Genomic DNA, 22,971 nt, shown 5'->3' on the forward strand with positions numbered 1-22,971 from the left:
ATCTGCAGTGTTCCGAAAAAGACCAGACTTGCCCATATCGAAGAACACCCTGGCTTTATTGTTAAGGAGTTCTTTCAAAAAAGCTCCTTCATTGTGTTTGCACAAAGATTTGAAATCTTTTGATTTGAATGCTCACGAGGTGAGGGCGTGGCCTCGGAAGCATTTCAACAGAGCATGGCACTCTGCAACATCCTGAGTACGTACCATGTTTTAGCGAAGCAACTCTTGTGTTCACTTCACACTCCCTGCGAGATGTGAAGATGGCATATGAGATCTGCTGCTCGCTAGGGCCATACGTGTCTGCAGACACAATCTTGGGGGCAAGAAGTACCACTCATCCTATCCTGTAGAAAATGGTTAGGAAGAGCTCTTAATTTAGTTGTTGAGTCGCCGACAATGGTGACTTCTTAACTCTTAAGCCTTAGTTAACACACCTTAACTTTGGCTAGGTTGGTCAGGTGGTGATATATATATTAATATATATATATTTATTTTACTTCTTAGCCCTCATGGTATGGTCAATATGGTCTAGTCACGTCGTGGTCTCGCCCCTGTTTACAGATCATCTGGAGTGCACCAGCTATATAGGTCTCTACCTCGCTGGCAACTCTAGTAGCACAAGCAGACTTACGTGGCAGTAACCACGAAGCCAGCTATGCTAACAGGTGGAACCAAGAAGTAAATCATCTGCATGCATTTGTTTCCCAAAATCCTTCTATTCTGTCCCTTCCCACCTCCAATGGTGGGATTCAGCTATATATATATCTGACAGGTAAGTTTCATGAACAAAATGATATTGTTATGATAGTATAAAGTTTGTTCATACTTACCTGGCAGATATATATATTAGGGCTTGTGCCTTGTATGATAAGGCGCCCTATGAGGTAATGTTAGACTAGCGATAATCTATACGCTAAGTCGGTTGGTATTGCACTTCCATCTTCAATGGAGTGTCTGGGGTTTTGTAGATCACTTACGAAGTCGGTATTATCTTTACGACGATGTGTTAAACTCATGGTTCGGTGAGGTTCTTGTAGAAAACACAAGGTATAAAAATAGTATATTCTTCTGAAGTTTTACATGATGAAGATCAGGTATGATCGTACAAGTCTTCTATGACGATAGCTTGATCGCTTCTGCCAATGATGATGGCTAATCCTATTCCTCTACATGATAAAGCTTAGGTAAAGAGGTACAGGTCTTCTAATGACGATCACTAACTCTCTTCTCCCTGTCTACCATCTCTGTTACAAGTTATGAAGGAACAGACAGTAGTTCGAACATATGAACATACTATCAGATGACATAGTTTCATACGAACACACAATCAAATGAGACGCTACAGATCACGTAGGCCGTTTGAATAATAGGTCGGGGTAGTTGTCTCAAGCAGGGAGCTTGGACTAATGTTTATAAACAATTGAATGACTACAGGTGACGGCATGTTATCTTAGCCTACTTTTATTGTATACGTCATCTTTAGCGTCTCTAGTCTGATCACATTCCTGCAAGCAATCTGGTTGACCTCTTTAGTTTTAGACTTTTATATATATGGACTAACATTCCATATTTTATTATGTAAACACTTACATATATAATTAAGTACCCACCCACCTCCCTTCAGGGGACAGTGGAAATAAAAATTATGAATAGAAAATGGGAATGGTTCCTGATACCCGCCTCCCAGCGGCGGGAATGGGTACTAACCACCTGGCCGACCACTGTGTGTGCCGGAGGTTTTTGAAATTCTGTCGGACTTCAGAAAATGCAGCTATATATATATCTGCCAGGTAAGTATGAACAAACTTTATTGTATCATAACAATATCATATTATATCATAAAGATAACATTTCTTCAAAGTAAAACATTTGGTGAAAGTTGTTGAGGAAATGTTTTGGTAATAAAGGTTTATTTTGCCCTTTTTTTATTTTAAGGGAATCATGTTTTTGTTTTTGATAGGCTGTGTGTTTGTGGTTAAGCAGGTAAGGCCAATGGTGTCAATGTTATAACCATCACTGCAACCAGCTATGTGCCATACATAATTATTCCTATGCAATATACAAACTCTCGGTCCTTTACTAGTAGTATAGAAATAACTTTCGGTGAAGCAGGAACATGGTTGTTAAAATTCTTGAACAAGATGGTTAGGCAGTAACCACTGTCTGGTAGGTGGGGAGAGGGATCTCCCCATCTGCTTGAATGTAAACATTCCCAATTTGCTTTTCGGCCGTCTTCTGATGAAGACGTATGTTTGTGAGCTCTTGCTGACTAGCCGTTAATCACAATTTCCTGATGGGATCTTTCTTTTTTGTTTTTAATATATTGTGAATATATTTACGTACTACTGTGTTTGACATTGGTAATTAATATACAAACTCACTTTTTGCAATAAGCCTAGCTAGTTGCCTTTCCCCTTCATGTATTAGGGGTCGGTGGCAAGGGTGTATTTACATCTTATCACTTACTCTTGCCCTTTAATAGTAAGGGCATGACAGTATATTTATTTATTATTTAATTTGGCATTTATGCTTATGCTTAATGAGAATTTACTACGGGTAAACTTCAGAGGTTCACCCTTTGTTTTTCCTCTTCTGGTATTCCTAAGTGTCCTTCTTTTTTAATCATATTTTCTATTTTTCTGCTGGGTAACAGTGAGTGATGGTAGATTACAGCAGTATATGGTTGGATATCTCTGTTTTGGCTATACTAACCCTAGGAATGGTAACTGACTCGTTAGCATGCTGTGACATTGGCCCTTGAGTGTGTTTACAATTCCCCTGCTGAAAATCACATTAAATTGCTGCTGTTATCCTGGATTCGTCACTGGACAGCGTCTACGCAGCTGCCCTGTGGTTGCTGACTCTACTAATGATGATGACTGTGCTTCATCATGTGGAAGTAGTCCTGCAGAAAAAGGTCTCCTCCATCATCCTTCCCTTCTTTTCTTGAAGCTCTAGGAGGCCCTGGAATTCAGACCAGCCTCCTCTGGCTAAGAAGGGGAAGTATGCCTCTCCTCCCCTGAGAAGTCCTCCTGCAGGAATTCTAAGGGGTTGCCTCCTTCTGAGGAGGCAATGAGATTTCTCGTCAGCTCTTCCCTACCTTTGGGTTAGGGAACCGATTCACTTGCCCCTGGCCTTGAGTTTCGAGAGCCCGGGAGTACAGGATTTGGCTTGCACTTCCATCACCTGTCTAGAAGTTCGCCTCTAGACAGATCCTGTGTCGGGTTCTCGTTTGCGAGTTTTCCTCGAGTGCGCAGCCCTCAGAGGGAGGCAGTGCATCTACTGTCAATGACGGAGAGACTTCTCACTGTCTCGACAGTGGCGTAGGATGAGAGAAGGGATCGAGCCATGCAAGTGACTCTTCTTTTTCTGCCAATGCATTAAGCACTCCCCAAGTGCTTGTCAGTGCTTGATAGATTCCCACATGGTGTTCCAATTCTGAGGATTTGAACATCTGGAGACTATGTTCTCCCTGGCTCTTTCTGTCCTTTGGGTAGATTCCAGTTTGCAGTCTCCTGTGGGGTCTTGTGTTTTGGGAGCCTCGAGTACCTAATCTGTTGAATTGCACTCTTGATCCAGTCTTAAATGCTTGCATATAAGACTGGTTCTATGCCTGTTCTTTTCTCATCTAATGAAATTTGGGAGTCTCACCGAGCGAGCACTTGAATTCCTTGGAATTTCTGGAGCTCTCTGAATGTTTTGGTTTTCTGTGATTTCCAAACACTTGGGCAAGATGGGCATTTCCGATAATTGTTATTACAATAATTTGGAGTTTTGCCGAGTCCTTGATTTCCTGGGAATTTTCAAGGTCTCGCTGATTGCTTTGTTTCTTGTGCTTTCGAGCACGCGAGTGAGACATGGCTGTCCCAATTTTTTGCTTTACAAGACTCAGGAGTCTTGCCGAACACTTGGATCCTTTGGTTTGTTGGTGTTAGCCGAGTGCTTGTTTTCATCTGTTGCTGAGCACCCAGGTGAGACAAGGCTCACCGGATTATTGTTTTATAAGAGTCAGGCATCTTGCTGAGCATTGAAATTCTTATGAATAATGGTACTCGCTGAGTGTTCGCTATCACGAGTGCTTTGATAGCGAGATGAATCTTTACCAGTGCAGAGGAATTCATTCTTCAGTCTCGTTTGAGTTTATGCAGAGCATGAAGCTGCATGTCAACCCCTTCCTGGTGAATGGTCATTACCATCTTTGTGTCTTGGGTCGACTAGTCCGGCTCTGCCGAACGAACTCTCTGCTCTAGATCAGGATGGTACTTGGCCAGGGCATTGCACTTTCCTTTCCTGTGTTGCATTCTTCATGCAGTCTTAGTGAAGTAACAAGATGCCATATATAGTACTGCTGCCTAGTTCCTACAGGTTCTTTTGGTCACAACATACTTGTCACAGTTTTCAGTTTTCTGGGCACCAGCTTGGGTTAGATTTCAGGATTAAACTGGCCTAAGAGTCCCCTGCAATTTTCAGTATGACCCTAAATGGTAGTTTTGGTAAAATATGGTCTGTTATTATGTGTTATGCCATGAAAACCAGAGTGGAAAAGTAATTTATTTTCTCCAAACAAAAAACCAAAAAAAGGACTTATTTTAAATCAAGGAGAGTATTATTATACAAGTGAAATCCTTCTATATAAAAATAGTTCTTTATTAAAGAAGGAAAAAAAACTCGATCCAGTTCAATAATTAACAAAAGGAACACTGGTGCATAATATTTACAGAAACATTACTTTCCCAAGAACTTTCATCCAGATCATTTAAAATTAAATGTTTCAGGTTAATGTCATTTCAATTTAGACAAAATATTCGGTGACCAAGTTTCAAGTTTCCAGCTCTTGAATAGGAAGCTCACCTGAATGGCAAGCTTCTACACCTGTGGGAAAGAACCAATTGACAGTTAGCAGTGGAATGAAATATACTGACACACATCACGTACATCAAAACCAAATTTTTTTAAACAGAAAATTAATTAATAACAAAATAAAAATTCAGATAACTTTTGAGTCTCACTTTCGGCTCACTACAGTGGTCCCCTGTATTCACATCTCCCGTAAATAGTTGGAACCCCTATAAAAACACTGAAAACAGCCTATTTTGTTAGTTAAAACTCAGGAAAAACCCACTAAAAACTTTCATACCTGGTTTTTTTAATAGTTTTATCACAAAAAGTCCATTTTATGATGAAATTGATAAAAAAATAACCAGGAATTTGTGGATATATCTCATAGAAAAATACTGTGAATGCGCGAATTTTCCGCGAATAATGTGGGGAAACATTCCCGAGAGAAATCCGCGAATCTGGAGAACGTGAATACAGGGTTCCACTATAGTAGTACAGTGGACCCCCCCCTCCATTCCTATTCACATTGTCGAGATTTGTGGACTCACCTATTCATGGTTTTCTCTATGGATCCTATATCCATTATTTATGGAAAATTTACTTATTCACTGTGTTTTTTAATGAGAAATATTCATATAAATTTCATGACTAAATGAACTTTTTTTTTTATAAATATATAAAACCATTAAAATACATATCCAGGTTCGTATAAGCAGTTTTAGATGGATTTTCTTGAGTTTGAACTAACAAAATAGGTTTTTAAGTATTCATGGATTTTAGCTATTTGCTCGGGGGGGGGGGGTGGGGGGAGGGGGGGTGGGGGATGGTCTGGTGCGCATCCCCCGCGACAGGGGGTCAACTGTAATTAGAGATTGGCATGAAATTAAGAATTGTCATGTATTCTTCAGTTAAAATCTTGAAAGGTTATCCATTGAAACTGATTATACCTGTATTATAAATTTTGTATTAGAAGAGTTTAGATTTTTAATAAATTTTTAGATTTTTCATGAATTGTTATGATTTGGAGTAGCATTAATTAGTACAAGCATTCCATGAATGTTGTTTTTGCTTACACTAATTGCTGTTGACTTGAATCCCTGTGTTCAGCTAGGTAGTTTATTAAACAAATACAGTTTCTAAAGAGTTTGCTTTTTTTTTGCAGGGTCAGCCATACATGCTACAAATACCTGGGGGGTTTGCTCCTGGTAGAATAGCACATATCACAGGAACTTTTACTCCTTCTGCTAACAGGTAATCAGATTTTTAATGTCATTCTAGCACAGCTTTTTCACATATTTTTATATTTTCAGGTGAAAACACTATCCAGGCCAGCCTACAATGCATTATGCATCGAACACTGTAGCAGTACTATAGTTACCTCTCACCTAGCTGTCAAAGTTCTTGTAACTTTGTTTTACTCTAGTTTTTACCTCTTGTTTAAGAACAACTCCTATGGGCCGACCATGTGAGTCATGAGTTGGGAGACAAAGGTAGTATATATGTGTATCCAGACAGGAACACAGGCTGTTGTATGCTCAAATGGAATCATTAATGCCTGTGTTATTAATACATTGATAAATAGTTTGAATGGATAATTGAGCTAACAATCTTAACTCTTGTAGAACTGGAACAACTATGCAGATGCAATCAGTTGCAGTTAACAGGATCAAGTGTCCACAAATTTTGGTCATTAACGGTGTTACAAACTCAGCATTAGGTCCACATCTATTAGATGTCTACACATTAATAATTGACTAGGTAGAACCATGACTTGGATGCTTGAAGAATTTTATGGGTTATCCAGTCAGGCAAGAACAAACCTGAAATGGCCACATAGAATCTTGTTGCCCTATTTGTAATCATGGAGTAGGTTTTTCCAGAACATTTACTGTTATGTATGTTGATATCATTATACACATTACATTTTGTTTTTATATAAGTAACTTACCAAGTAATTACATAGCTATAGTTTCCACTCGAATGGCAGCTTAGATTCAAAATTTCCTGGGTAGTGTTTCAATATAGATTGTCTAGGTGATCAGCCCATCCCACTAACAGAATGCTTATTGGAATGACCTAGCAGACAATCCTCATTTGTTTCCTGCGGTCCTTGGTGGTAACACCTGGTCTGGTGACAGCTGCATTCATTATTTTACTGTTTGTTCATGCCACTTACCTGACAGATATATATATAGCTGTATTTTCTGACGTCCGACAGAAATTTCAAAACTCGCGGCACACGCAGTGGGCGGCCAGGTGGTAGTACCCATTCCCGCCGCTGGGAGGCGGATATCAGGAACCATTCCCATTTTCTATTCATATTTTTTTCTGTCGCCGGTCGGTAAACATCTGTTTACAGACCTCTGCTCAGGATTTTTTGGAAATTGACTCGCTTTTAAGTATCTGATTGATATTTTTTTGGTATTGAATTGGATTGTTGAATTGGCATGCGCGATAGTGGACCGTTTTTTTATTTTGGATTGACTTTTCTATATAAGATATGTCTGGAATCAAGTTGTTTGTGAGTTTCAGAGTGTGTGTGAGGGCTGATTGTAAGGTGAGGCTACCGAAAGCATCGGTAGACCCCCACACAGTATGTATGAGTTGTAGGGGGCTTAATTGTTTGATTGATAATCGGTGCAATGAATGTGAGAAATTGACCGATGATGAATGGAGAGTATATGAGTCCTATCGCCTTAAATTGGAACGCGATAGGATCAGGAGGTCTTCCTCCAGGAGTGGTTCTTCCAAAGGTAAGGCTAACATCTCTCCTGCATTAACACCTGTAGTGTTTACAACCCCTAAACCTGTGTTGCCTTCGGGCTCTGATTCTGTGTCGGGAGAAGCGATTGCTCTCTCTCTGATTTTGGAGTCTCTTCGCACTCTGGAGACCAAAGTGAAAGCCTTAGAAACTGGCTCGGTGCAAGTGTGTGATCGTGCCCCCAGTGTTGTGGAGGGGGCGTCAGATCGGCCCCATAATGCCTCTAGGCCTAGACCTCTATCAGACTCCCAAGACCCAGGGAGTAGGTATGTCGAAAGCCGCAAGAGGGTTACGGGGGCTTCCCACCGATCTGGCGTCCCTTCGGCAGGCCCTGTAGCAAAGACCCAGGCTGCCAAGGAGCGTGCACGAGCGCGCGTCCTGAAAGAGTGCTTTTCGTCCTCCGAAGCGTCCTCCCCGCGCAAGGGGTGGAGCGCTCGGAGAGACTCTCGTCCTTTGAAAAGGACGTTTCGTGCGGAGGACGCTTCACGTCCTCTTTCGCCGCTTTCGTCGGAGGACGCGTATGACGTGTTTCCGCCTCAGAAGAGAGGTAGGATCTCCTCCGATGAGGACGCTAGGTTGCGTGCACAGGCGCGTATACCTGAGAAGCAGGTAGCTGTACCTGTGAGAAGGAAGGAGGCGTCCCCTCGCCCCTCGTCTTCTCACAGGATCAGTCCTGCTTCCTCTGTTCATTCTTCCCCAACGAAGAACATTCTTTTGTCCCTTCAGGACCAGCTATCCTCGCTTATGGCTCAGAGGACTCGCCCAGCAGCAGTCGAGCCTAAGCGGAGGAAGGACCTTAGACTGCCTGTCAAGAGGACTAAGCAGTCTCCTTCTCCTTCACCTACTTCGTCTCGTTCGCCGATCGCTTCTCCTTCGGCGATTCGCCGATCTCGTTCGTCCTCTAGAAGGACGTTACGTCAGGACGCTTTTGAGGAGGACGCTCTGTACGAGGACGTTCGGCAGGACGCTCGTCAGGACGCTTGTCAAGACGCTCGTCAGGACGCTTGGCAGGACGCTAGGCAGGACGTTCGTCAGGACGCTTGGCAGGACGCTAGGCAGGACGTTCGTCAGGACGCTCGCCAGGACGCTAGACAGGACGCTCGGCAGGACGCTCACCAGGACGCTCGGCAGGACGCTTGGCAGGAAGCTCGCCAGGATGTTCAGGCCGCCTTTCAAGACGTTTTTGGGGATTCTGACCAAGAAGTCGTACCCCCAGACGCTAGTTTACGCGCACAGGCACGTATGCCAGCGAAGAAGAAATGTAAGGACGCTTCTCGGGCAGGTGAGACTGCTGCGGAAGGCGCTGAGGACGCTCGTCCTCCTCAGGACGCTCTACCTTCATCGAGCAGTAAGCGTCATAAAGAAGACAGCCGAAATAAGGCTGCCTCTAGCAAGGATAGGGGTCCTTTGATCAAGCCAAGACCTGACATTAGGACGCCCTCTCCTGACAGACGGTCTCCTCTTCCGTTTAGAGAAGAAGGAGAGCTAAGTAGTTCAGCTGAATCGGTTGAAGAGGACCGCCCTGTTCTGCAAGCCCCACGTCTATCTCGGACTATAAAGTCCTCGTACGACTCTTGCGGTCTTCTTTTGAAGACAAATTTCAGCCCGCAGCTCCCAAGTCTCCTCCTTCGCAGTTTTCTTCATCTAAAACTGGAAAAACCCCGGAGTTTGTAGAGATGAAAACTTCTCTCTCAACGAAACGTGCTTTTAAAAAGCTTCAGGATTGGATGGTACGAAGGAGAGACCAAGGCAAGACGACCTTCGCCTTGCCTCCAACTAGACTTAGTGGAAAAGGGGGCATTTGGTATAGAACCAAAGATGAAGTGGGAGTTCGTATCCCTTCTTCGGCTCAAGGAGATTTCTCCAGCCTAGTGGATTTGCAGAGGAGGTCGCTTTTACCCTCTGCTAAGGTAACCTGGACCGCGTCGGAGACTGACCATCATTTGAAGGGTCTGCTCAGGACGCTGGAAGTGTTCAACTTCCTTGACTGGTGTTTGGGAGTTCTGGATCTACAAGCGAGAAGCCCAGAATCTCTCAGTCTGGGGGAGCTGTCCAGCGTGTTAGCATGTATGGACAAAGCCGTCAGGGATGGTTCGGAGGAGCTCGTATCTCATTTTGGAACGGCTTTATTAAAAAAGAGAGCTTTGCTGTGCAACTTCACAGCTCGTTCGGTGACTCCAGCTCAGAAAGCGGATTTGCTGTTTTCGCCTCTTTCGAACCATCTCTTCCCCCAGACTTTGGTAAAGGACCTGACGAACAGCTTACAAGAGAAGGCAACTCAGGACCTTTTGGCCCAGTCTACAAGACGGTCAGCCGTACCTTCAACCTCTTCAGCTGCGGTTCGACCGCCGAAGAAAGTTAAGCCCTTTCGTGGGGCTCCCCCCTCGAGAGCAGCTCCTCGAGGGAGAGGGTTTTCACGAGGAAGAGCTTCCTTTAAGCCAAAGCCTTCCAAGTGAGAAGCATGTCCTTCAGACACCAGTCGGAGCCAGACTGAAGTTTTTTGCGGGAGCGTGGAGAGAGAGAGACACGGACTCTTGGTCCCTCAAGATCGTGGAGCAGGGGTACAAGATCCTTTTTTCTTTTTAGATCTTCCTCCTCTTTCTTCGACTCCCAGAGACCTTTCTCCATCCTATCAGGGAGAAAAGAAGAAAGTATTGTTCGATCTCCTTCAGCAGATGATCGACAAAAGAGCGGTGGAACAAGTCGCGGACCTGGGGTCTCCAGGTTTTTACAACAGAATCTTCCTAGTACCGAAGCAGTCCTCAGGTTGGCGTCCAGTTCTAGATGTAAGTAGGCTCAATCTTTTCGTGGAAAAGAACAAATTCACGATGGAGACGCCTCATTCTGTTCTGGGAGCATTGAGACCGGGCGACTGGATGGTGTCCTTAGACTTGCAGGACGCGTACTTTCACATCCCGATCCACCCTCTTTCAAGAAAGTATCTAAGGTTTGTCTTAGACAACAAAGTATGGCAGTTCAGAGCTATGTGCTTCGGACTGACCACGGCTCCGATGGTGTTCACAGTAGTAATGAAGAACGTAGCGAGGTGGCTACACTCTTCGGGAATAAGAGTTTCCCTGTACCTCGACGACTGGCTGATCAGAGCGTCGTCGAGAGAGAAGTGTCTGAAGGACTTGCAGTTCACTTTAGCCTTAGCGAAGTCCCTGGGACTTCTGGTCAACCTCGAAAAGTCGCATCTGACCCCAACACAGTCCATCGTGTATCTGGGGATTCAGATGGATTCAGTGGCTTTCGAGCGTTTCCGTCCCAGGAACGGCAGCGGCTAGGCTTAGAAAAGATCTCAGCCTTTCTAAGGAAAGAGACTTGCTCGGCAAGGGAATGGATGAGTCTGCTGGGGACCATTTCCTCGCTAGAAAGGTTTGTTTGTTTCCTTGGGAAGACTGCACATCAGGCCTCTCCAATTTTTCCTTGCGGACGAGTGGAAGGCCAAGGACGATCTCAATGCCATATTGAGAATATCGCTTCCAATCAAGAACCACCTAAGATGGTGGTTGGACCCTCAGAAGCTTCAAGAGGGCGTGTCCCTAAGTCTTCTGAGCCCCGACCTAGTGTTGTTTTCAGACGCTTCCATCACAGGATGGGGAGCAACACTAGGGGGGAAGGAAGTGTCAGGCTCCTGGAGAGGGGAACAGGTAGCCTGGCATATAAATGTCAAAGAACTGGCAGCAGTATTTCTGTCCCTGCAGTTCTTCGAAAAGAGTTTGGAGAACAAGATTGTTCAGATAAACTCGGACAATACCACAGCACTCGCTTATTTAAAAAACCAGGGAGGAACACACTCCAGAACGTTGTTTTCCCTAGCGAGAGAGATTCTGCTGTGGGCAAAGAGAAAAAAGGTGACTATCCTGACGAGATTCATTGCAGGAGTGCAAAACGTCAGGGCAGACCTTCTCAGTCGTCGGGACCAAGTCCTACCGACGGAATGGACCTTGAACGAAGACGTTTGTCGAGACCTGTGGACGTTGTGGGGACGTCCACTGGTCGACTTATTCGCAACGTCAAGGACCAAGAGACTTCCTCTTTACTGCTCCCCGGTCCTGGATCCAGAAGCAATCGCGGTAGACGCGTTGCTTTGGAATTGGACGGGCCTAGACTTATACGCCTTCCCACCATTCAAGATTCTGGGGAAGTCATGAGGAAGTTTGCGGCCTCGGAAGGGACGAGGTTAACCCTGATCGCTCCGATGTGGCCAGCGAGAGAATGGTTCACAGAGGTCATGTCTTTCCTTGTAGACTTTCCAAGGACATTGCCCTGGAGGAAAGATCTACTCAAACAGCCTCACTTCGAAAGGTTTCACCAAAACCTCTCCGCTCTGGGTCTGACTGCGTTCAGACTATCGAAAAGTTGGCCAGAGCGAGAGGTTTTTCGAAAGCAGCTGCGAGAGCAATCGCACATGCGAGACGTGCTTCCACAAGAGCTGTTTACCAATCGAAGTGGGCTTCCTTCAGGGCATGGTGTAAAAAGGAGGGAGTTTCCTCTTCCTCGACCTCTGTGAACCAGATAGCTGATTTTCTGCTCTTTCTCAGGAATGTGCAGAAATTAGCGGTCCCTACCATCAAGGGATATAAAAGCATGTTGTCAGCGGTTTTTAGGCACAGAGGCCTCGACCTGTCTGACAACAAGGATATTCATGACCTTTTAAAGTCTTTCGAGACCTCGAAGGTTCCTCAAATGAGACCTCCATCATGGAATCTGGATGTAGTCCTTAAATTCCTTATGTCGAGCACTTTCGAACCGCTTCAGGCAGCGTCTCTTCGAAACCTGACAAGGAAGGCTCTTTTCCTAACTTCTCTTGCGACGGCTAAGAGAGTTAGTGAAATTCAAGCGTTTAGCAAGTTAATGGGATTCAAAGGGGACAATGCTGTCTGCTCGTTGAACCCAACTTTCTTGGCGAAGAATGAAAATCCTTCGAACCCTTGGCCGAAGACTTTCGAGATCAAGGGTATGTCAAGTCTGGTGGGCCAAGAACCAGAGAGAGTCCTGTGCCCGGTCAGGGCTCTCAAGTTCTACGTGCATAGAACGAAAGAGGTAAGAGGTCCCTCAGGTAACCTCTGGTGCTCTGTGAAGAGACCAGAGTTACCTTTATCGAAGAATGCTGTTGCTTTCTTTCTAAGGGACACCATTCGGGAGGCTCATTCATCTTTCCAGAAGACTGATTTGAGCCTCTTCCGAGTAAAGCGCACGAAGTACGAGCCGTCGCTACCTCTCTTGCCTTCCAAAAGAACATGTCAATCAAGGACATCCTTGATTGCACCTTTTGGAGGAGTAACTCCGTCTTCGCCTCACATTACCTAAGGGATGTGAGAACGATTTATGACAATTGTAATGCACTGGGGCCATACGTTTCTGCGGACACAGTATTGGGTGTCAGGAAGTAGCTCTTTCCCTATCCCTTAGTTAGGTTTAGGTTAGGTTGTTGTGTTTTTAGTTGTGGTGAGTCTTATGTGAAGATCTCCCATCCTTTAGTTAGTTTTAAGGTTTTGTGAATAGTTGGTCAGGTGGTGGTCAGTTGCTTCGTTGCCCTCATTTGTATGGCCTCGATGGTCTTGTCACGCTGAGGTCTAGCACCCGTTGACAGATCATCCAGAGCGCACCAGCACTACAGGTCTCCACCTGGCTGGCAACTCTGTGATTAAGCAAAAGCAGCCTTACGTGACAGTAATCACATAGTCTACTTTGCAAACAGGTAAGGAACCAAGATGTATATCATCTACTTAATTTAAGTTTCCTAAAAAATCCTATTCTGTCTCTTCCCACCATCCGAAGGTGGGATTCAGCTATATATATATCTGTCAGGTAAGTGGCATGAACAAAATGTTATTGTTATTATACAATTAAGTTTGTTCATACTTACCTGGCAGATATATATAATTAAAGTGCCCGCCCTCCTCCCCTCAGGAGACAGAGACATTAATAAAAAATATGAATAGAAAATGGGAATGGTTCCTGATATCCGCCTCCCAGCGGCGGGAATGGGTACTACCACCTGGCCGCCCACTGCGTGTGCCGCGAGTTTTGAAATTTCTGTCGGACGTCAGAAAATACAGCTATATATATATCTGCCAGGTAAGTATGAACAAACTTAATTGTATAATAACAATAACATACTTCTGGTGGGGAGTTCTTTGAATAAACCATCAGAACAGTTATTGTAGCCTTCAAGCTGAAATCATTCAGGATGAGTTGTTTCTTACTTTGTTTTTACTTTGATTGAGAGTCATCAATGAACCACCAGTAAACGAAGCCATTTTGCATTTATGTTTACCGGTTAGGCTACTGGCGGCAGTGATAAGTTTTGCCCGAAAAGTAATTCTTGGATATTACGACATTCTTTTATAAAAGTAAATTGTTGTACGTTATGAATTTCATTAGGCCATAACTTCTGCATTTTATGAATTATCCGGCTGTAAACTACTATTGAGCTGCCGATAATAGTTTTGTTTTAGAAATAATTCCCGTTTGTTACTACACTTCATCATAAAGTAATTGGTGGTATGTTAGGCCTTTTCATTGGGCCATAACCTTTGCAGTTTATGAATTGTTATACGGCCATAAACTACTAGGGAACTGTCAATAATAGCTTTGCCTTAAAAGTAATTAGCAGATGTTACAGCATTCTATTATAAAGTAATTGGTGTACATATGTTATGCCTTTTCATTAGGTATTAACTTTTGCAATTCATGAAGTCATTACTGATCAAAGGCTACTGGCGAAATGCTGATAATGGTTTTGCCTTGAAAGTAATTTTCAGGTGTTACGACGTTGTATTATTATCTTTTCTTTAGGCTATAACTTTGGCAACTTATGATTTGTTTATCGGTGATAGGCTTCGAACAAGCCACCAATAATTTGGAAATAATTCTTGGGTATTTTATCATTTCATTAGGTCTGTAACTTTTGCAATTATGATTTATTTACTGGACATATGCTTCCTGTAAGCCTCCGGTAGATAAATTTTTTACATAACCTTCACACCTTCCTTTGCAGAAGAATGAAAAAGTGTTAGGCAGGAAGTAGTAAGGAGAGAATTCGGTGTTACAAAGCTACTAGGTTGCTGGCCCGCATAGGGGGTAGTGCCGTCAATGCACATCATGCGTTGCAATGTAGGCATTACTTAAGGTTCTTTTACTGTACCTCTTTTCATATTATCTTTCTTCCCTTTTACTTTCCACCCTTTCCTAACAATTGATACATAGTTCAACTGCAAGGCTTTCCTACTGTTTCACCATTCAAACCTTTTCACTGTGAATTTCTGTTTCAGCGCTGAATGGCCTTAGTTGCCCCAGTGCTTGTCATTATGCCTAAAACCTATAAATCAAATCAGATCGTCAAATCACTAGCTTGCCAGCTCCAATCTCGGGTGCCAGCATCGCCCCCTGCAACCTTTCTCATGCGCTTGCCGCATACTGGAAACCCAAGGGAGATCAGGGGGTTACACACAGTTAGTCGCTCCTTCAGTTGAGCCTGTTGCCGGTTCCATGTATTGACAGACTGCTATTGGAAATGCTTCTTACTGAATGTTTAGTGAAGGAAGGAACTATCTTGCCCTATCAAATCTCCTAAACCTGGGAGGAGGCATACTGTCAGTCCATTGGAAAGGCATCCATAAGGATGTGCATTCATTGTCCTTTAGTGATATGAATCCCAGTGTGGATAGACATGGATCCCAGTGTAGACAAGTGGTGTTGATGGTGCTTTTCAGGTGTATCTCGGCTGTTGAAGAGGCAGCGTAATGATGGAAATCTTCTATTTAAAATCTATGACAATACTTATGAAAATTGTTGGATTCGGTTTTCATCCTATCAAGATGTTAAGTTAATCACGTGAAGTTGAGATCGTCTATTATCCAGGGAAGAGAGAGGAGGAACCCAGCAATGGTCCATTCCTAAGACCTAATGCCGACTCTTCACCAGCCACCCTGGTTAAACGAGTTAGGACAGCGTCCCTCCTCCTAAGAACCAGGTTGGCCCACAGGTTGGCAGTCTGGTGGGCCAGGTAGGAATAGCCCTACTGCCAGACTGACAGAGTCTCCCGAAGGCCGAGTCTTCTCCAGGAATTATCAGTCCCGAAGAAGCTGTGACCTTAGATACCAGTGTAGACAAGTGGTGTTGATGGTGCTTTTCAGGTGTATCTCGGCTGTTGAAGAGGCAGCGTAATGATGGAAATCTTCTATTTAAAATCTATGACAATACTTATGAAAATTGTTGGATTCGGTTTTCATCCTATCAAGATGTTAAGTTAATCACGTGAAGTTGAGATCGTCTATTCTCCAGGAACCACAGATCCAGCCAGGAGATGGCCTGGAGGGCTGCCATAGCAGTAGCCTCCAACGCCGTTGCCTCTTGCTGCATAAACCAGAGGTTCTCCAACAGGAGATGCTGCAGAGGCAAGCCAGGAGTTGGGCGTACTAACTCTCTAAAAAAAGGTGAGAAACACTGTAGAATTTAAGAAACAACTCATAGCAAAGTGTTGGAGGATGTTGCATGCCGATCTCAGTGAGAAAATGGCTACAACAAGTGCTGCTGTTAGTGAATTTAAGGCCAGCAGAGGCTGGTTTGAAAAATTTAGAAAGCGAATGGGTATACATAATTTGCCTACTTAAGTGATTAGGATGTTTTCAGTGGAGTGATGTAAAAAATATTCTGGAGAATTATCATCTGAACAAAGATGATGTAATCTGTCTCCAACATCTTTAATGACGATGCCTTGTTTCACTTTAGGCAAATATTAAAGAGACCTCATAAACAAATGTCTCTGGACAGTTTTGTTGTGTGACAGGGATCCAGTAACTCTCAAACTTGTTCTATTGCCAGTCAAAAACAAAGAGGCAAGTAACCCTAGATAGTGACAGTAAAAAACAAAGAGGAGACGTAGCCCCAGATAGGTCCTTGATACATGAATTCCTTCTGGAGGCAGATTCCCCTTCCAAACAATAACCTCTCCTTCTCCCTTTCCCCTTCTCTCCATCGCCCATATGCTAACAAGAGTCTTCCATGAAGGTAAGAGTGCTGTTAAATGTTTATTCATCTAATTCATTAGTCATTTATATTTATTTCCCATTGTTTTCTGTATGTAAAACTGTTTATTGTCTATAAAATGCCTTTTTGTTTTTTATATTTTTGGGTGTCTGGAACGCATTAGTAATTAGATTTGCATTATTCCTTTTGGGAATTATTTTTTCAGATTTCGTGAGTTTTGGATGAAAACTGAGACTCCAATGTATATCAGTCCACAAGTTACCATTCCCAGACTGGTGCCAGCTACCATTTGTTGCGAGCTATAGAGCCTCCAGAATCTTGAGCTGCTAGCTCTCCTCACACCTAGCTTGCCTGGTGCCAGCTACAAATCTGGCCCCAGCTATAGAGCCCCAGCACCCAGAGCTTTGGGTTTCCCTCGTGCTCAGGTTGCCGGACACCAGCTACTGTCTGGCGCCAGCTACAGTCTGGCACCAACTCCAGTCTGGCGCCAGCTAAATAGCGTTTTAAATTCTGCAATACTGCAGGATAGTGACTGGCATGGTATGGCAGGAGGAAGCGTAGGATTTTCTCCTACTATTTTCACCTAACGAGGTACATATTGAGTTTTTAGTAGCCAGGAGTTACAAAGTATCTGGAGCACCCACCACTCTCAGTGGATGGGTTGTGGTGTTATTTCAGTGTAGTTGGTGACAGTGTTTCTGGTTGTTATTTATGTCGGTAGTGCACCTAGGGCAAGGGCACCTTTTAACGTTTTGCTAGCTATTGGATAACTCTTTAGCTGCATAACTTCCACTGATGCTCTGGTAGCCAATGGAGTACTCCTTTGCTACAAAGCTCCCACTTTAGTAGAGGCGAACCCTTGGTTTTACCGCCACACCACTATGTACGTACTGGTTAAGTTGAGCGACAACCAGTTAATTTTATACTGCAGGCTCTCTTAACTGATAAGGAACAACAAGCATTGTGTTCAATGCTAGCAACGTTTCTATTAATGTTTTGGAGTAAAATACTTCGTCCATGTATTCAACCTCCTGTCAATGTGGGATTCAGCTATGTAATTACCTGGTAAATTACTATTTATATACAAATGACATTTTATAATAGAGTAAAGTTTTATATATACTTAACAAGTAATTACAGAATTGGAGCCCACCATCCCCCCTCTGATGGACATAAGGCATAAAACAAATGAGGATTTTCTACTAGGTTGTTCCAAAATTCTGTTAGTGGGACGGACTTATCACCTACACAAACTATATTTAGGCGCTACCTGCGAAATTTTGTATCTAAGCTGCCATTCAAGTGGAAACTGAAGCTATGAACAGGCAGTCCCCAGGTTACGACAGGGGTTCCATTCTTGAGACACGTTGTAAGCTGGAACGTCGCCAAAAATCCTAAGAAAACCTTTCTCTTAATGCTTTGGGTGCATTAAAAACTATGTAAACTGCATTCTTATTGCATTTTTCATCAAAAAAACCTTCAAATATTGATTATTTTGCATTTTTGGAGTCTTATCTCTTCTACCAGATCAGCGTTGTAGGCGTCGTAACCCTGGAAATAATTTTTGATAGATATAATTGAAAAGCGTTGTAAGCCGAACCCGTTGTCAGCCGGGGACTGCCTGTAATTACTTGGTAAGTGTGTATATATATATATATATATATATATATATATATATATATATATATATATATATATATATATATATATGTATGTATATAGTCTGTATATATATATATATATATATATATATATATATATATATATATATATATATATATATATATATATATGTATATATGTACTGTGTATATATATATATATATATATATATATATATATATATATATATATATATATATATATATATATATATATATATATATATATTATATATGTATATATGTACTGTATATATATATATATATATATATATATATATATATATATATATATATATATATATATATATATATATATATATATATATATATATATATATATCTATTTTATTATAAAGATGTCTATTTATATTCATTATTGATATTTTTATAAACCCCCATAATAATGAAGCAGAATTATGCATGTAAATAGTGATGAGGATGAGTTTATCGCATTTTTTCAATGGCAGAGAAAATTTCTATTGCTACAGGCAGTCCTCGGTTATCAGTGATCCAGTTTTATGATGCTTGTCTACCAACAACAATAACTGGATTGACAGTGCCGATATGTGCCAATCTCCACTTATCGGTACCGATCCCTTCTTAACTGCGGTGTCGTTCCTTGGTTATCGGCACCTCCAGCAGCACCTATCGCGGGTTATTTGCTGATTCTCAGGGATCACCCCCATTATTGCTGCTTTTTGGTTATCGGTGATTTTCGGTTATTGTCACACCGTCGGGAACGGTGGTTTGCGGTTATTGTCACACCGTTAGGAATGGAACCCCTTCTTATTACTGGGGACTGCCTGGACAGAAATTGTTTAAAGGGAGATCAGTAAGACCATTAGGTATCGGCACCTCCAGCAGCACCTATCGCGGGTTATTTGCTGATTCTCAGGGATCACCCCCATTATTGCTGCTTTTTGGTTATTGGTGATTTTTGGTTATTGTCACACCGTCGGGAACGGTGTTTTTCGGTTATTGACACACCATCAGGAACAGTGATTTTCAGTTATTGTCACACCATCAGGAATGGAACCCCTTCTAATTACTGGGGACTGCCTGGACAGAAATTGTTTAAAGGGAGATCAGTAAGACCATTAGGTATTAATCAGCAAGTAAGAGTTTTTTCAGCAGTGGAAATATAGGTGCTTAGAATAATAATTGGCCATTGTTTTAAGAACAGTAAAAACTAGATTATGTCTCTCTTTTGTGGAGGTAGTATTGTGTATTCAGTCAAAATAACCTTAAGTGATCATCTGAATGTAAACCAGGCAGTGGACTCGAAGAATTAGAGAGTTGCTTTTTGAACATGGTCTTGGTTGCAAATTCTCTCAGCAGTACAAGCTGCTTAAGATGAAAGATTAAGTCCCAGTCATTTTTGTTCATAGCTGCTCAGGAGTAAGGCAGATCTGTGGAAGGAACAGTATAGGATGAAGATCAGGGATATTTTATATCCATTTTCTTGTTTATGTAGCTCACCAAACAGGTTCAAATGAAGCGTTTCCTGGGCTTGGAATGAGAGATCATTGTCGTTTTGTCAGACAGGCAGAAAACTATGATAGACTAGTTGAATAGTTAAAAGTTAAAGGTGAGGAGAGAGAGAGAGAGAGAAGAAGAAGAAGAGAGAGACGAGAGAGAGAGAGAGAGAGAGAGAGAGAGAGAGAGAGAGAGAGAGAGAGAGAGAGTATGTATATGTGTTCCTCTTTGTTCATTTGATAGTCAAGTGCTCATAAATTCTTACGTTTGGTTAAAGTGTAATTATATGCATGTATGTCCTATGTTTCATAATAGTCAGTCACACTACTGCAAATCCCTATTTGAATTTTTTAAAGTGACTGTATTGTTGTGGAGATATGTGGTCTGAAATAATGAGATTTGTTGTCTCAGCCTGCCACCTTGACACCCCATGAATTTGTTGTTTAGTACTCTATTACATAGACTACTAGAATTTGGCTATTGTAACTCGGACAAAACTTTCCTGAGTTACCACAGCCACATTAGGACCAAAAATTTACTGTTCGTCACTTAGTATTGTTTATATTTTGGTTACATGTACTATATATAATGCAGTTTTTTTTGTATTTTGTTGTCATCAAATTATGAATACAGAAAATTGTTATACATTATTTAGTATGGTTAGGGATTTTGATTTACTTTATTTAATGCATTGTTTTGTTGTATGTAATAAATTTTTGTCTGCATGTATGCATGTCTATATATACACAAGCAGCACCCCCTCTGCAGTATTTTAGTGCTATTCATGTAATGCAATACAGTAGTGTACTTGAGACAGCAATGTAGTTTTACATTTAACTGTGCATTTTCCCATTTTTCTTTTTATTTGGGATACCCACTGTTGGAGTTAACTTATATCTCTGTGCTGATTAGGCAAGCCAGGATTAAAAAAAGAAACTGAGTGGCTGCCCGGATGACTCTTATTTCACCTGTTCTCCACCAGGTGTGCTTCGAATGTTATAGCTCTTGTCAGAATTTTCCTTGCCATCATTGCCAATAGGCAATGGTTGGTATTCTATGAAGCTTGCTGTTTTACACATGCTTATGGTATTGTAATTTAATTTTCTGAGGATTTCTTCCACTGGATGCAAAACCAATAACATCAGGCTATGTCAGAATTATTTTTCTGTTTTATACCTTTTGGGGATAAGTTCAGCCCTCAGGTCCTGGTAGATGGACAGTTGCAAGCCTCCTGGCATGCCTGGAGAGACTTTGGAGCAGTACCTTAACATGGTGAAGGTGGTGGAGGGGAGTTATGGTTCTTTTTTTATTACCCTCCACTGGTTTAATCTCCAATAGCTATTCCTGTGTCTTCTTCAGCAGAAGTCTCTCTTTCTTCAGTAGGAGGTTGTATATGGAGATAATGAAATGGAACAGATAGTAATTCACTGGGATTTTACCTCTGGCTTTCCTAGCTCCACAAGCAATTGGAGATAGGCAGTCATTCTTGAATACTTTAGGCAGTCATTCTTGGACACTTTGAGACTGAATAACATGAAGTGTCTGTGCAAAAGACATATTTCTCTTACCAGTATATCCTCAGTCACACAAGTTCCTTTGAGGTGTATTTACTAGAAGATACTACTGTTCAGTGTGCTTTGTATGGGTTAGTGTACAGTGCCTCTATAAGTATTGACAAGGAATTTATTGCCTATAGGTGGATGGTGTCGATTTTTAGGAGCAAGAATCAGTATTCCAAAGGCCAAGGACCTGTTGCTCCACCTGGCTTAGTTTCTGTGCATTATGATTTTTAATTGACTCCTTAAATCTTCATCTTTCTTATCTAGTGATGTAGGGATGATACTTGAAATTTGTAGGCTTGTCTGTCAAAGATGAGTAGGCACTTGCTTCTTAAAAAATTTCAGCCCTGAAGGAAGCCTCCTAAATGGTAAGGGCTTTCCTTATTATGAAACATGGTGTCACTGGGGATTTTATCAAATAATCAGGCTCAGGTTTTGGTTTTTCCCCACTGTCATCTAGGTTTTGGTTTTTCCCCTCTATCATCAAGGTTTTGGTTTTTCCCCTCTGTCATCTAGGTTTTGGTTTCCCCTTTTGTCATGCAACACAAAACAAAGAATATTAACTAGTGTTGACTTTCATACAACATAGAATGGTCAACACTGCACTTGGTAAAACTTAGTAGATTTCGGGGCAGTGGAAAGACCATTGAAGATCCCTAGCAGGTTTATCCCTGGTCAGAAACAAATTCATAGTGGAAAGTTTGCTACTTTGAGTAAAATGAACAACATAATATTGGTTTGTGGAAGGACAGTGTTTTTGGTTATTGGGGATTCTGAAAGAACAAAACTACCTACAGAGTGGCCATTACATCCACAAGTTTAGCAGTTGCTGTTGGATTTTAGGAGTTCTCAATGTAGACTAATTAGCTTGCAGATGAATAGGGACAACCAGATGATTACTACCCCTTTGATGGCCCTTAGGCTTGAGAAGTGGATGTGTTTTCTTAAGTTTGGCTTGATTCAGACTCATAAGCCTTCCCCTTCTATTTAACCTAAAGAAGTACATGTATTGAGCAATTTCAAGTTCAAGAATTGCTTAATGACTCCTGTAGTGCCTTTGTAGCCTCAGAGCAAATGATTTTCAGAATTTCTAACCCTGTACCCTCTTGATAGATGTCTCTTATTCATCCGTTAAGGAAATCAACTCGAACTACAGAATTCCATGCACTTCCACTAACTTCTGGGGATGCTAGAATGTTTCCTCCCAATAAGGTGATTTTCAAGGTAATATAAGATGTACCCTTAATCAAGCAGAAAACAACCGTAGCTTTAAGTCAGAAGCAGCAGTTTCTGTATTGCTGAGGGTACCATTCCAGAGGAATTTTCAGCACCTAGAACCTTGTAGACATCAATACAATGTTTTTCAGTTTTCTTAGACATAGTAAAACATTTTCGCTATTTACTACTTACTTTCAAAGTTATCGTTCCATACTTTCCTCAGTATTGCATCGTGCAAAATTTTAGATCTTACTGAGGATCAGCACCTTAAGGTGTTGAGATTAAAGCCTCTTCATCTCAATATCAATCTCTCTGAGGAGTTAAGACATAGGTCTAAATTTCATATGCAGTTTCTTTTGATCCTCAGGAATGAGTTCCATTGAATTATTTACTATGAAACTTTCTTTTCATTAGCACTATCAGCTTAAAGTTAAAATGGTAAATTTATTGCAAG

The 22,971-nt window shown here is 41.9% G+C and overlaps 1 protein-coding gene across 1 annotated transcript in view; it reads left to right on the forward strand.

Annotated features, from left to right (window-relative positions):
* Positions 1-22,971, forward strand: part of LOC135201854 (galectin-4-like) — a 218,109-nt gene that overhangs the window by 21,922 nt on the left and 173,216 nt on the right. Inside the window, 1 exon segment of the mRNA XM_064231146.1 lies at positions 6,002-6,090. Within this exon segment, the coding sequence (XP_064087216.1) occupies positions 6,002-6,090 (89 nt within the window).

This window comes from Macrobrachium nipponense, chromosome 28 (assembly GCF_015104395.2).
Source record: "Macrobrachium nipponense isolate FS-2020 chromosome 28, ASM1510439v2, whole genome shotgun sequence".
Taxonomy (NCBI): domain Eukaryota; kingdom Metazoa; phylum Arthropoda; class Malacostraca; order Decapoda; family Palaemonidae; genus Macrobrachium; species Macrobrachium nipponense.